Source organism: Pteronotus mesoamericanus, unplaced genomic scaffold (assembly GCF_021234165.1).
Source record: "Pteronotus mesoamericanus isolate MK-2021 breed Mesoamerican mustached bat unplaced genomic scaffold, CSHL_Meso_final contig_68, whole genome shotgun sequence".
NCBI classification, from domain to species: Eukaryota; Metazoa; Chordata; class Mammalia; order Chiroptera; family Mormoopidae; genus Pteronotus; species Pteronotus mesoamericanus.
In genome coordinates, this window is record NW_026555234.1 from 2,224,070 (window position 1) to 2,239,241 (window position 15,172).

Consider the following 15,172-nt stretch of genomic DNA (forward strand, 5'->3'; position numbering starts at 1 on the left):
GACCCTGCTCCCAGCCGAGAGGCCAGCCCACAGCGAGCAGGGCCGCTGGCCCCGCGGAAGGGAGGCTGTGTGAGCGCAGGCGACAGGGAAGGAGGAAGGGGACAGCCCCTGGGTCTGTGCAGCCCGGGGGCCTCCCGGGCTGGTCCCGAAGGTGCTTTGGGGACACGTGGGGCAGAGGCCAGCGGCCTGAGAGCAGCTGACTTAGCACCAGCCCCTCCGTGCCCTGGGACAGGATCCAGGGCCCCGTCTTGCCCTGCTCGTCCCTGCTGGTCCCTCGTTTTGCGCTCCCCACGTCCCAGCCCCACCCCAGCCCCTCGGAGCCTCTTCGCTCCTCCCCGGGACAGGAGAATAATCTCCGGGCCGGGCCGGCCAGGGTGAGGGCAGGCCCGTGCGGTCCTCCCTGGGCACGCGGGCGCATTGGAGACAGTCCCCGGCTGGATGGCCGCTGTGGCCCGGGCGGCAGGGAGAGAGAGCCAGTTAATGACCCTGAGCCGGCCAGAGCTGATCGGCTCCGGTCAGCTCGGCGGCCCCTGAGACGTGTAGCAGAGGTGCCGTGCGTGGGTCTTGTTAACTCTCCAAACCAGCCCCGGGTCCAGGTGGCACCGCCGCGACCTGGTGACTCGCGTGAGAACTAACCTGCCCGCCGGGGGGTGTGCCTGTCCGTGCCAGGCCCTGGGGGAGCCTGGGCCCCGCGCGCAGACCCCTCTCCTGCCAGCGTTGGAGGCCAGCGTTGCTTCGGCCCCGCTGTGTGACCTCGGGCCCGTCGCCGGCCCTCCCTGAGCCTCTGCCCCTCGGCTGTGCCGCGCCCTGGAGCAGGGAAGGGGGGCGGGCGAGCCGCGCGGGGCCGGGCAGTGCGTCACGCCCTGTCCCCTCTCTCCTTCTAGTCGCAGAAGCAGGGGCGCCCTCAGGTCTGCCCGGCGCCGCCCCCGCGCCTTCCACACTTGTGTGCTTGGCGTCCGGTCCCGGTGCTGGCCCGTCCTCGCGCCCCTGTGCTGTGTGTGGGAGGAGCAGGGGTTCTCCAAGGGGCGGGGACGGCCCCGCAGCCTGGGTGAGTGTCCTGGGCGGCCTGGCAGCGCCCCGGACCGGGGCTTCAACAGCAGGGACTCCTTTCCTCCCAGTCCTGGAGGCGGAGGTCCAAGGTCGAGGCCCGGGCAGCTGGCTCCTCCCGAGGCCTCGCGCGCTGGCGCCGCGATGGCCGTCTCCTCCCTGTGTCCTCACACGGTCGTCGCTCTGCGTGTCTGTGTCCTAGCCTCTTGGAATGACTCTGGCCATATTGGACCAGGGCCACCCTCGAGGCCCCATCGCCGAGCACAGTCACGTTCTGGGGTCCTGGGGGTTCAGACTTCCACACAGGAGTTGGGGGGCGCAGTCCAGCTCGTCGTGCGGTCCTGCCCGGGCTGCGGGCGCGGCAGTGGGCGCACCACTGGCGGGGTCTGGACGGAATCGCGGGGCAGGGCGGGGCGGGGCCTGCTTAGGAAACAGTGGGCGGGGGAGGCAGCAGGGCGGAGTGGGAGAGGGGGTTCGAGCTCTTGGCTGGGAGCCCCTCTGTGGAGAGGGGTTCCATTTAGATGGGGCGCGTGGGAAAGCTCAGTGGGGTGGTCTAGACAGGGGCGGGGCCCGCTGAGCGGAGCTGCCAGGCTGCGCCCTGCAGGTGGGGATGGACGCGGGTGCGGTGACCGGGGTGGGAGCCAGAGAAGACAGGTGTCCGTCCACGCAGGCGCGGGGTGGGCCTGCCGTGGGGAGCGGGGGAGGCAAGAGAGGCGGTGAGCGCGGGGCTGGAGGGGCGGGCAGGGGGGTTCCAAAGAGCAGCGGGCACTCGAGGGGCAGGTCCCATGTGTGCCAGCCGCAGAGAGGCCCCGGGCCAGACCGAGGGCTCAGTGGTGGCAGTGACCAGCAGTGACCTCAGGAGCTTCTTTCTGAGACACATCTGGGGTGCAGGACCAAACGTGAGCTCATTGCCAGCGCTGCTGGTGCCAAGAAAGTCTGCGGGGGGAGGCGCAGGAAGACAGAGGGGCACGGAGCCAGGCCGGAGACCGGTCTTTAGGGTCATGAGACCGGCCCCAAGTCCGACAACAGAGCCCGGACTGGCAGGATGTGTGGCCACAGGTCCCCGCGGTCCAGGTGGGAGGCAGCGCCCCTGAGCAGCACAGCTCTGCGCCCAAGACGGCCTTCTCCGTTGGTGCGCAGAGGTCTCTGGGCTCCGGCCACCTGCCCCCGTCCTCCGGGGAACAGATGGCTTCCGCGCCCTGGCAGCGCGGTGACCCCCGGTGCGGGGGGCTGTCCCCGCGGGGCTCATGGCCACGTCGCCGCTGTGTCTGTCCGATGAGCTTTCCGGCGGTCCCTTGGAGCACACCAGTGTGTCTTAAGAGCCCTTTTGACCTGCCGGCCTTTCTGTTGCCCTGTGACTGTCACCGTTGCCTGCGGACGGCCTTGGCTTCCGCGGGTTGTGTTTTCAGTCTCCCCCGTCCCCTCCTTTCCCAGGAGACCCGCACGTCCTCGGAGAGCATCATTTCTGCGCCTGCCTCCAGCACCTCGGGGTCTCCCAGCCGTGTGATTTACGTAAGTCGGGCCCTTTCTGTGGAGAGTGGGGAGGGGGCGGGGCCCCGGGCCGTCGCTGGGCGAGCCCCCGGGGGCTGGGCGGGCTGGGGTGTCCTCGCAGACACTGGCGTGGCCGTCCCTGCGGCGGAGACGGGTGCAGACCTTAGGAGGCTGTCGGAGGTTGGCCCGGCCCCTCCCCAGGCGTGCGGTGACCAGGGGGCCGGGAGGTGCTCACACTGCCGCTCACAGTGGTGTGTTCGGGCCGGCAGGCGGCGCCTGAACACAACCGCCGGCACCGCGGGGCCAGGCAGCGCTGTGAATGCCGTGCAGGTCCACGTGTCACCGTGGGAAGTGTCCCTCAGGGAGCGGGCTAAGCGCGGTGGATGTTATGTGGTCCCATCTTCGTTCAAGAGAATGTGTGTGTGTGTGTGTGTGTTTGCATGTGTGCATTCGTATTTATACGACTTGCTTGTATCCACACATGGGATATGTTTGTGTGTTTGGGTACATGTCTGCATATGTGTTGCTTGTTCACGTGTCCATTTTTGCACACATACAAAAGTGTGAGTGTGCCCACGTGTATGCACACATATGTATTGGCATGTGTGCCTGCCTTTGTCCATATGCACAGATAGGCATCCGTAGGTATTTTCAGGCCACGGGCTGAGTGTCACCGCCTGCTGGGCCCCGTGTCCGGCATGTCACAGGCCTCCTGTCTCTGACCCCGGGGCCATCCTCTGTGTGGGACCATCTCTCCCACTTTGTGGAGAGGCAGCAGGGGCTCAGAGCGGGCGTGCCCTCGGGCCACGGTGGCTCCGTCGTGGCCCCAGGCACACATGCTCATGAGGCTCTGCCACGCGGCTGCCCCTGCACGGGGCCCTCACGGTGCCCGTGGCCCCGCCTCTCCTCGCAGGCGAAGCTGGGCGACGAGATCCTCGACTACAGAGACCTGGCCGCTCTGCCTAAGAGCAAGGCCATCTACAACATCGACCGCCCCGACATGATCTCCTACTCGCCCTACATCAGCCACTCGGCGGGGGACAGGCAGAGCTGCAGCGAGGTACGGCCCGCCGGTGTCACCTGGCCAGCCTGCGGGGCCCGTGGCATGCCCACAGCGCGGGTCCCCTCACTCGGTCCTCACCGCTCTCCGGACGCTGGGCCTTCTCTGCCCCCCTCCCCAAGATGCGCCGTGTGCCCCATCTCTAAAGAATCCCCGTGTGCTCTGCCCCCCGGCCGTCCCTGGCAGACCGCGTGCAGCGCACTGAGCGCTGAGTCTGGGAAGCCCCTCGCCGGGGCTGAGAGCCAGTGGGTAGGGGGCACCGCCGTCAGGACAATGACAGGAACGAAGTGGGAGCCCCTTCGTTTTTGCAGCCTGGGACGATTTTCACCATGTACGAAATGTACAGTTTTCCTTTACCCAGAATGTTCGGGCCTTGCTCCGCCCTCCCCAGCCTGGCCTGTCCTCTGTCCCCTGAACTCCTCGAGCTGCTGGGGCCCCAGGGTGCCAGCGTCCTTCGCTGCGGACCTCTCAGCCACAGCTGCCCTCCTCCATTCAACGTGGGGCTCGCTGCAGGTGTCTGGTTTTCTTTCGGGGGATTGAGATTTCCATGTGCCCCTGGAAGACAGAGGGGGACTTGCCGGCTGCCGGCCCTCCACGCGTGCGCCCAGCGAGGAGAGCCCCGCCGCGCCCGCCACCCGTGTACCCCGCCCCTCCTCGTTGAGTCTCCAGTCAAGGCCCCCCTGGAGAGTGAGGCCGGCGGGTGTGGTGCCGAGGGGGCGGGGCAGCGAGCCCCGCCTGGCCCCATAGATGTTGCGGGGCACCGGCTGCCGTCAGGGTGTTGGGCACGGCTGCGGAGCTCAAGGGCAGGCCGGGGCGGGTGAGGAGGGCACGGCTTCCCTTGCTCACAGGCCGGCAGGTGCCCCTCCCAACTGGCTTCTGCCCCTGGGGACTTGCAGGGCCCCAAGGATCTGGCCGATCAGTTCCATGAAGAAAGGCTGGCGGGCGGGACAGGAGGGAGGGCCCTGACCTACACCCCACCTTCCGTGAGCTGATCTGCGCCCCGTCCCCCGCCCCCTCCCCCGCCCGCCCCTGCAGACCAGTGAGGAGGGCTGGAGAGGTCAGGCCACTCAGCCACTGGCTCCTGCAGCAAATGTCACGGTGCGGGGGGGCCAACAGCGCTCACCTGCTCTAATGGGCCGGTCACCGCTCCCTGCGGGCCCAGGGCCACGACCAGCAGGCGGTGCCTCACCCACACCCCATGGCCCCAGAAGCCCTCTCTCTCGGGCTGCCAGGGTGCGGCCACCACACGCCCAGGACTGGCAGGCTTCCCTTTGGAAAAATGCCTCCTTGGGCGAGCGGCGGGCCGCGGGGGGCAGGCCCAGCCGGAGGCAGGCTCCCGGGCGGGCGCCAGGCGTGTCCCGGAGCCTCCTTCTCAGGGTGCCCTGGGTCATGCTTCTCCAAAGAGAAGGTCTGGGAGCCCGTGGCGGGCTCCTCCGCCGTGGGGAGGAGGGTCCCCTGGTGAGAGCGTCTGCGCCCGCGCTGTCTCCCCGCACCAGCGGCCACCTGGTGCCGAGGAGCTAACAGGCTGCTCTGTGTTGTGCCCACAGTCGCCTCAGTTGCTCTCGCCAACTCCAACCGAGGTAACCGCCACCCCCGCCATGCCCCCGCGGTGCTGCCCTCCCACCCCTGCTGCAAAGATAACCATCCGCCGCCCCCAGGACGGCCCCCGCGGCTCTTGACCGTGCGTCTGGGGCCACGGCGCTCCGCGGCTCGGGCGCCCTCCTGGGCGCTGGTTATTTTCACACCCACGTCTCACCTGCATGCCACCGTGGTGCATCTGCCGGCCCTGCCAGTGCGGAGCCCCGGGACACGGGTGCCTGCAGTCTGGGCCACGGCTCCCTCCGGGAGGGCGACCCAGGAGACTGGGGCAGCCGGGCCGCCTCCTGTGCCTCCAAGGGGAACATGTGGGAAGTCCTCGCAGACAGGCTTCCTGGAAGCATTTCTCTATCAAAGAGCATCAGTAACGTGCGGCCAAGCAGACTCCAGTCTGTGTGGGCGTCATGCCTGGGGACCCAGGAATGTGGCAGCCACGAGCCCCATGACAGGCGGGACGAGGACACAGGACCCCGCTAGGGTGTGAGCTGGCCGACCGGGCTGTGCTGAGGAGACCCGGGGACAGAGGCGGCACAGGAGGGCTGTTGGCTGCCCGGGACAGAGCCCGTCTCCGTGGCTGGGAGGTCTGGGGGCTCAGGGTGCCGCACAGGCGGGGACAGCGGTTGCAGGGCCTGCAGGAGGCCCGGCCTGAGCGGGGCGTGGGGGCGGGGCGCCCCGGCCAGCTTTAGGGACAGTTTGGCTGAAGAGTGAGGCCTAGGAGGTGGCAGGCGACATCGGGGAGGCGTGGGAGCCGTGAGCACCAGACCCAGGCTCTCGCGTTGTTCATCCCCACACTGGCCTCGAGGGCCAGGGCAGCAGCGTCCACCCCCGGCGGGACGCGGGCTGGCTTGTGTCGTGACTCGGGGCAACGTGCTGAGCCGCGGTGGGCCCAGCAGCCTGCGCTCCCCCGCACCGTGCGCCATGCCATCCCACGCCGCCCGCTCTGACTGCTCCAGACAGTTGCTCTTGCTGCTTGAACGGAGTCTGCGCTGTCGGTGCTTGTGGTTCTGACGCAGCGGGGCTCCGGGCTCCAGGCTCCGGGAGGGGAGCCTTTCTACCCCCCATGCCTGGGGCCTCCCTGGAGGCTGCGGGGGGCACAGAATCTCGTAGGCTCTCAAACTGTGTTCCAAGGGGCCTTGGGTGCTGGGAAGGGTTGGGCGGAGGGTGGGAAGGGAGCTGAAGGATGGAGGAGGAGCAGGTGCCTCTACTACCGACCGTGGTGGGGGCCCAGCCACGGAGGGGCTGTCGGAGGGGCAGGTGAGCGTGCCCTCCAGCACCTGGCGGGTGCAGGACAGGCCATGCTCAGGCCTGCGGGAGTTTCAGCACCAAGGCCAGGCCCCTCTGGCTCTCATCCTGGGGCCCCATCAGTCAGGCTCTCAGGCTGGAAAGCAAACCCCAGGCAGGGGCAGAGGGCGGAGGGCGGAGGGCAGAGGGCAGGAGAGAGGCGGGCCGGCTCCGGCTCCCGTTCACCAGGCTGTCTCCCCTCCCAGGGGGACCAGGACGACCGCTCCTACAAGCAATGCCGGACCTCCAGCCCGAGCTCCGCCGGCTCGGTCAGCCTCGGGCGCTACACCCCGACCTCACGGTCGCCCCAGCACTACAGCCAGCCAGGTACTGGGCCCTGCGGCTTCCTTTCCCCCCAGGGAAGCTGTCTTCCTGTTGCCTCTTCTGATACGAATCTGCCTCTTACACGACAGCTGGAGAAGTAATGGCTGGGGCGGAGCTGCCAGGGGGCGGCGGAGACCCCGTCCCTGCAGGCACCCAAAGGAAAGGCGCCCTCTGTCTGGGTGGGGAGGCCCACCTCAGGCACGGCCGGGTCCCCTGGGGGCTGAGGGCTGGGCCAGGCGCACGCCAGGCAGAGCCGAGCCTCGAGAGCCTTGCTCATGTAATCAGTGTTCCCGCAGACGAGAGGTCAGGAAGAAAGCACCGCAGGTGGTAGGAGACGGAAGTCAGTTCCGAGCCCACGTGGCTCTGGCACGGTGTGAGGAAGGCAAAATCGGGGGCCAGAAAACAGAGCCAATATCCATGACAGGTCGCCCAGAGCTGGGCCGGCGGCCCCGTGGGAAAGTTGGACCGAGGCCAGGCCACCCCGAGCAGGGGGAAGCCCTGCGGAGGGTCCCTGCACCCGTCCCACCCCATCCCCGCCTGGTGCCAGCTGTGTCCTGCTGTCCCTTAGCTTCCAGGACTCCGCGTGGCCCGCGGCGTGCCGAAAGCACAGGGAGGCTCCCCACACAAAAAGGGCGCTGCCTTTTTGAGGGATTTTTCCACACCGCTTCCCCCTCGGCCAGCTGTTGCATGACTCCATCTTCACATCCCAGGCTGCGGCTCTTAGTTTTGCACCTTTGTGGAAAAATCGAAGCTCACTCGTGTGCAAAGTTATTTGTATGGGCTCCCTGCCATGTGCCTGGTACATCCTGCTCAAGGATAGAGGTTTGGAAAGTGAGTGAATGAAGAGTGAATGATGAATGAGCGAGTGAATGAGTGAATGAATGAATGAGTGAGTGAATGAGTGAGTGAGCAAATAAATGAGTCAATGAGTGAGTGAATGAATGAGTGAGCAAGTGAGTGAATGAGTGAGCAAGTGGGTGAATCAGTGAGTGAATCAGTGAGTTGAGCAAGAGAGCAGGCCGGTGAGTCAGGGAGTGAAGGACAGTTGGCCTCTCCCAGGGCCCATCTGCCGGCCCCTGGCCATGGTACTTTGGGCCCCCTGGGCTCTGGACCCCTCCCAGCTGGGTGGTAACCCCAGAGAGCCAAGACCTGACTCCTGGCCGGGGAGGCTGTGAGGTTGTCAGGCGGCAGTCTGCAGACACGCCCGTCCAGCCAGCCGCTCTCCACCTGCGGCCTTGCTCCCGAGGAGCCGGCAGGTGGGGCCCCGGGCAGGGCTCGGGGTGCCCGCAGCCCCTGCCTCCCAGAGGGAGCAGCGCCCTGGCTCCGAGCTCGGAGCAGGCCGGGCCACAGCAGATGTGGTGACTCCCCTTCAAAAGGCGTGCGTTCCTGCAGACAGGGTGCCAAAAAGTTCCCAGCGGGAGGGGCCTCGGGATACTCGGCAGCGCTGCGGCCAGCGCGCCAGCGCGGACTCTGACTGGCTCTCTGTTCCCGCAGCTGGTACTGCGAGTGTTGGTACCAGTAGCTGCCTGTCCCTGTCCCAACACCCAAGCCCTACCTCCGTGCTCAGGCATCATTACATCCCCTACTTCCGAGGTAAGGCGCGCAGCGCTGCGGGCTGCGGGGGCCGCAGGGTGTCCGCCCATGTCTGTGTTTCCTGTCTGTGTCGCCGCATGGCTTCCCCGAGCCCCGTGTCTCGTGCCCACGCCCCTCGCTCTGTGTCTCGTGAGTCCAGCACTGTTTCTGTCGGCGCGTGAACGATCCTGGGAGGGACGCGTAGGTCCCTTGCGTGTGAGGCAGTGAGCGGCAAGGGGTGGGGTAGAAAGCTGCAGGGAGAGACCAGGCCCCATCCCTCGCCTGCCCTTGGACCTGCGTCGTCTCATCTTGTTTCCCACGGGTCAGCTCCGTGGGGCCTAGGGGCTGCTCGGGGCGGCCATCAGGACCTGAAGCTGAGGCCTGAAGAGCTGAGGCCAGTCCCCAGCCTGAGCTCAGGCTGGCCCGGGCAGGATGCGCACCCTGCATGGCTCCAACTCTTGCCTCTCCCCAGGGTGCGGACCCGCGCATGGTCCCTGTCCCTGCACAGGGGAAGCATGGGCTCAAATCCCACTAAGAACACAGCTGAGCTCCTGTTTTCCCGTATGCGGTGGACTTGTGTCCCCCCAGATTTATATGTGGAAGCCCCAGCCCCCAATGTGACGGCATTCAGAAAAAGGTCTTTAGGAGGTTTTTAGGGCCACATGAAGTCATAACCCTGTAGGACCGGTGGCCTTGTAGGCGAGTGTGGTCTCTCAGTCATTCAGCGTGCGCCCAGCGAAAAGGCCATGTGGGGACAGGGTGGCCATGTACGTGCCAGGGAAGGAGCTCTCCCCGGAGCCCACCCTGCCGGACTGCCAGCCTCCAGAACTGAGGGAAGCAAGCGTCTGCTATCTCAGCTCCGAGCCTGTGGCGTTTGTTACGCAGCCTTCGCTGACTGATACACTGTCTGCCTGATCAGAAGCAGCAGTGATGTTCTCGCTGATTCCCCAAGAGACAAAGCAAAGCTCCCACTCCCTGCAGCTGCTGAGAACGTCTCCGGAAGAACCTCGGTCGCAAAGTGACCAGGGGGCAGGCAGGCTCGGCTGCTGTGCTCCATCACCTGACGGCCCTCAGACAGGCTCCATGGGTCTCGTGCATCCATCGTCACCCTTTGTTCTGCGTAGCCTCATTCATCAGGGGCCCTGAGAGCCCCCGGTCCTGGGGACCCATCATCCCTCCTCCTTGTGACCCTGTCCCCACCCTTCATGGTCTCTGTGGGAAGCTAACTCGTTGGAGAAGCAGCAGAGCCTGAAACGGCACATCCTGTGAGCAGGAGGCAGCCACAGGACTCTGCTCTGCATCCGTGTGGCCCGGGAGTGCGGGGCCCCCTAGAGGCAGACGAAGGACTAACCACCGCCCAGAGTAAACTTGACTATGAGATAAGCTGCCTTTTGCTGGGACATCAGAGGCCCCCCACATGGCCTCCCTCCCACCTGACGCAGCCCCGGGGGCTGTGTCTCGCAGCTGGGGCCTGGGACACTCGCTGTCCTGGCTGCCCCGCCGCGCTCCCCAGCAGCCCGCGCGAGCTGTGCGGATGCCGGGCGAGCCTGCTGGCCGAGACCTGGGCCACTGGGGCCTGGAGCCAGAGAGGCCCGTGCCGCTCCTCCTCTGCCCCTCCCTGAGTCTCCAGCCTCAAGTCTTGCCACCCCGGGGAGGCGGAGGCTGGGACGGGGCCTCGGACTCTTTCCGGAACCCGCCCCAGAGGGCTTGAGGCTCACAGAGGCGTCGCTGGCCTGAGAGCCCAACGGCTGTGGGCCCGGGGCCGGAGCCAGGCCCTTGTCCAGAGCCGCAGCCCCGGCCGGTCGGCGTCCACCTCCGAGCCATGCCGGGGGGACCTGTCCTCCGCCCGCCTATGGGCGCTCTGGTGGCCGGCTGTGCCCAGGACTCCCTCCTCCTCTCAGCTGCTCACGGGGCCCGGCATCCACCTCCCGTCCCGGGAAAAGCCTCCGCAGGTGCGGGCAGGGCTCCGCGACGTCCTCCCTGAGAGGACGGCCTGGTGGGAAGGCGAAGAGAGCCGCCGCACCGTGCCGAAGCCTGGCCACCAGGCGACCTCGGGCAGGGGACCCAGGTCAGCGTCCAGCGACGGGTCACGTGACAGCATGTGCCCCGACCCGAAGGGGCGAGGAGGGCCCTCCTCTGTGGTCTTCCTCCCAAGCACCGCGATCTCAGTCTGAGGACGAGCAAAACGTCAGACGGGTCCCAACTGGGGGCCGTTGAACAAGACGCCCCGCAGGGCCGCTCACGCCTGCCAGGGTCCAGGAGAGCCGGAGGGCGGTCCCGGCCCAGAGGGGCCCGAGCAGGTGTATGGCTGGATGTAGGCAAGGTCCCCCCTGGATGTAGGCAATGGACGCCACTGACAAGGGGCGCTGGGTGCGCGGACGCAGGGACTCTCTGCACTGCCCACAGCTGCCCCAAAGCGAGCCATTTGCTTGAATTAGAGAAGAAGGTGGCATTCCCAAGGCGGGGCCTCCCATGCCCCCCAGCAGGCCTGCTCCCAGCCTGCCCGCCCGCCTGCCCACGGAGGACGGCCCTCCCTCGCAGACGTCAGAGGCGGCCTCGGCCCTGAGCCCCGCCCGCAGAAGCCACGGGCCTCGTAAGAAGGGACTGCTGGCCTTTTCAACGTCCCCCATGGCCAGGCTCCCTGGGTTTTCTCGTGTCCGTGGATTTTTACCGCCAGGGCTGCGGCGGGGGCTGGTTCCTGGAGCAGTACGAGGGCCTCCCCAGGACCCTGGCCGCGGACCCCCAGCCCTGTCCCTCCTGTGGGGGTGGCCACGGTGCATGCCCCGCGGGGCTGTAGTGGATGTTCCAGGAGCTGCCACAACCGCAGAACGGCCGTGGGGCCCCGTGGGGGTCAGCGTGAACGGCGCGGTGCATTACAGTGGACGGGCAGGGTAGGGACCTGTTGGCGTGGGGCTCTGGCCCCAGGAAGGTTTGGCACCTGAGCCCTGACCCAGGAAGAGTCTAGACGGCAGGGGGGCTGGAAAGGGGGCTCCAGGTGGCGGTGTGGGGAGCAGGGAGGCCAGCATGCGAGCGAGAGGCGTTGGGCCGCGGCCGCGAGCGCCCTGGGATGGCAGGTGTGAGGCGGACTCATGAGCTGGTGGGGCCACCGCATGTGTGTCCCCTGCCGCCCCTGAGTCTTGGCCCCCTGAGCACCTGATGGAGGCTGTGGGACCTCCTTAGAAAAGTGTGCACACACACACAGGATCCCGCTGCGACATAGGGGGGCACCACACGTTAGGCGTGGGGACGGGGGACAGGAGACCGGTGACCTGTCAGAGTCCGTGGCCGCGGCAGGAGGGCAGAGGAGGGGCCGTGAGTTCTAGGCAGAGAGGCACGGACCCTGTGAGGCCTCTCAGATGCAGCCGGCTGTGCCCCTGGGGATGGACGAGGCACAGCCACCGCCCCCCATGGACCTCGGCCTGGGGGCATGGTCCCCAAGGGCTCCCGCGGCCTCGCCCCTGCTCCCCGGGGCGGGGCGGGAGTCCAGACTGGCTAGAAGCTCTGGGAGGCTCCATGCTGTGCTGGAGGGCAGTGGCTGAGGGTAAAGCGGGGTTCACGCCATGATGGGGGTGGGTAGTAGCGACCCGAAGTCCCATCGGCGCCGACGAGCGATATGGGCACCCAGGCGTGGGAAGGCGCTCGAAGCTTGTCGGCAGCCCCCTTGAGGCCTCAGCCTGGTGTGGCCCGGGTCGCGGCCTGTGGGAGCCGACCTGGCCCTGCGCTGCAAGCCCCTGGGCCCCGGCGCACCCCCTCTGGGCACGAGTGCTCTGAGCTGGCACCTTCCTCGTCAGCCGCCACACGGCCCCCAGCCGGGCCGCCTCCAGGCCCACACAGGGCCCACCCGCAGCTGGGGCGCGGCCTCATCGCCCGCCCGGGGGGCCTGGGGCTCCGAGGGCGCGTTTGGAGTCCCGAGCAGCCCTTCCCTTTGCCAAGCAGCTGTCGAGGGCGGTGGGAGGTTCCTGAGGCTCGAGGGTGGGGGAGGGGACGAGTCCTGGCTTGGGAGGGTCTCCTGAAGCGAGCCGTGCTCCTCGTCACCCACTGTGTCCGATGCCATTGCGTCCTGTCTGTCCCCTCATTCCCAAAACACGGCGGGGGAGGGGCGGTCTACATTTGCGACTTGATAATCCAACCTTGTCCGCAAAACAGCAATGATGAATCCAGATGGGATAAGAAATCGGAGCCAGAATCAGGATTCTTTCCGTTTAATTTGCCAAAAAATAAAAATAGCTTGATTTCGGAACGTGGCAGCTGAGTGATACCGACTTTGTCGTATCCCGCCGTAGCTAGTAAAATTCCACTCAGTGGCTTCTAAGGACAGATGTTGATGGCTTCTAGTACTTGAATCCTAGTTGAATGCAAATTGGTGGCTTCTCCAAGGGAAAAAAAAATCAGCAGCTCGTTATATAAGGATAGTCAGGGAGGGGGGCCTTTGGCGGGTATAGACCCCCGTACCCCTAGGGCCACAGGCCGCCCTGCACCCCCAGAACGCGGGGCTCTGCCCAGGCGGCCAGGCCAACCTTCCCATGAACTGGGGAGCCCCTGTGCCTTTGCACGGGGCCGGCGGAAGGGAAGGGCGGGCTCGAGGTTGGATTAGCAGGTCAGGGGCCCACGGTGGAAGTGTCTGTGGGGGCCACACTCCCTCCCCCGGGCAGGGGCGCAGGTGGCTCCATGCGGGCTCCCCGGGAATACGTTTTCACGCTTGCAAAGCTCTGTTCCGCTTCCCTTCCCCCTTCTCTCGCTCTCTCTGCTCTTCTGCCTGGAGGCAGTGAAAGCGGCCGCAGCACCCCCAGCCTCTCGGTGCTGTCCGACAGCAAGCCGCCCCCCTCCGCCTACCAGCAGGCGCCTCGCCATTTCCACGTCCCAGGTAGGCCCCGGGCCCGCCGGCGGTTCTGCCTCGCCTCGGCGACCCTTGGGGGATCCCCAAGCCTGTCTGTCCCCACCCCTGAATCCAAGATGCTCTGCAAACCCAGCACATGGGTTTGCCCATCCCCAAATTCCCACGTGTTTGTTTCTCCCAAAGCCCCGCCAGCACCCGGGAGGCGCTCCGTGCTCCTGGGAACGGGTCGGAGAGCGCGGCCACCTGGGCTCGCCGCCGGGGCCACACTCTCCCTCTGCCCTTCAGGCTGGGGGCGGCTTCTGGGGGGAGACGCTTGGTCTGAAGTGCGGGGCGTCCGCCGCTGGGGGGTCCCCAGATCCTCTCTGGCGACGCTGACCTGGGTGACTGGTGGGCACTGACAGGAAATCAGGACGGAAACCACGGCTCGCTTGCTCACGCTGCTTTCTCTCGTTTTCTCTCTCTTCCTTCCCAGACACTGGCGTAAAAGATAACATCTATAGGAAACCCCCCATCTACAAACAGCACGGTACGGCTTTCTCTGCTGCCAAGTGGCCCCCACATGCCTGTCGTCCCTGTGCCCCCGAGTCCTTGCTTTGTTGTGCTGATGTGTGGTGGGGCCCCCACAGAGGCGCCGCAGCCTGCGTGTGACCCGCAGACTCGCCTGCAGGGCCCGGGAGGGGTGCTTCTTTGTCGGGGCGGTGAAGGGTAGCCTGTGTGTTGTAACCCTGAGGCTGATGCATACCAGACCGGCTTGGGATGGGTCGGGCTTGGGATGGGCGCTTGTGCCAAGAGCTGGCTTCGGTGGCTGGGGTTTGCTACTTTGAGAGAAGCGCCCGACTCCCTGCAGCCAAGGTGGAGAGGGCCAGCGGCTTCTTGGACCGCGGCCTGAGCCCGCCTGGCCACGCCAGAGTCGGTCCTGTAGTTCTGCGTGGGAATCTGAGGCCCGCGCCCAGGGCATTTCTGACGAGAGAGCGGACGGCCTGGCCTCCGGGGAAGGAGATGCATTGCGTCGGCAGATGGGGGCTGGAGGTGTTGGGTGGCACGCGAGCCTCTCGGTGCCCAGTCTCCCTCCAGAGGTGGCCCCGCACTTCCCCTCCGCCTGAGCCTGTGGGACAGGTGTGCAGGGAGCAGGCGGCGGGGCCCTGGGGCAGGAGGCAGAGGCGCCAGGTGTCTTCACGGGATTTCTGGGTGAGTCGGGCGCCAGCACCTGGAGCCTCTGTTTCCTCGCCCGCACGGTGGGGTGGCCCTCCACCCGCCCTCGCCGCAGGCTCCCTGTGCGCCCGACGGCGTGACGCGCGTGGGGCCACGCCTGACCCTGGGAAGGGCCTGGCAGGCGGCGGGGTGTCGTCGCCAAGTCGTTAGGGAGACGGGGAGAGGAGTCCCCACACAAGGAGCCCCACGTCTTGTTCAGACGCGCCCAGAAAACAGCCGCGGCCCACCCCGGCACGTGCTGGACGCTCCCGCGGGAACCCGGCACAAGGGTGCTCTCGGGGGCTCGCTGACGGAGCCCCGGTCCCGCTGTGCCAACGGCAGGGTTTAAAATCTTCCCCTCACTTGCAGTCGGGCTCAGGCTTTGGGTGTCTCTCCCGCCTCCCAAGAAAGGAAACGAATGGATGAGAACACCTGGGTTTCCAGACATTTACCACGGCCTCCCACCAGGGAAGCTTGGAGCCCAGAGCCCCCGGAGGGTCCACGCGGGGAAACGGAGGCCCAGCTGAAGGAAGCTCTGTCCTTCCACGTGCCACCCGTGGTCAGGTCCTGCAAGGGGTGGATCGCTCGCCTTGTGTTGGCTTCAAATGTGTCTTTTGCACACGGCAGGGTGGGGGTGGGCCCCCAGCGAGGAGGTTCAGCCAGTCAAGTCCTGAAACTGCTCGGTAGCGTGGGTGTGGCCCGGTCACGCCCAAGGCAAGACCTGCGGACAGGGAGCCCTCCTGGAGGCGCAGGGAGAGGTTAGAGTGACCAGG

General features: G+C 66.8%; 1 protein-coding gene across 2 annotated transcripts in view; it reads left to right on the forward strand.

Annotated features, from left to right (window-relative positions):
* Positions 1–15,172, forward strand: part of ABLIM2 (actin binding LIM protein family member 2) — a 77,786-nt gene that overhangs the window by 35,737 nt on the left and 26,877 nt on the right. Inside the window, exons 9-15 of one of the 2 annotated variants that reach the window (XM_054581907.1) lie at positions 2,482–2,559; positions 3,452–3,598; positions 5,146–5,178; positions 6,682–6,802; positions 8,294–8,392; positions 13,134–13,235; positions 13,681–13,734. In XM_054581907.1, the coding sequence (XP_054437882.1) occupies positions 2,482–2,559; positions 3,452–3,598; positions 5,146–5,178; positions 6,682–6,802; positions 8,294–8,392; positions 13,134–13,235; positions 13,681–13,734 (634 nt within the window). The remainder of the gene's footprint in view (positions 1–2,481; positions 2,560–3,451; positions 3,599–5,145; positions 5,179–6,681; positions 6,803–8,293; positions 8,393–13,133; positions 13,236–13,680; positions 13,735–15,172) is intronic. The other variant, XM_054581908.1, reaches the window with a different exon arrangement.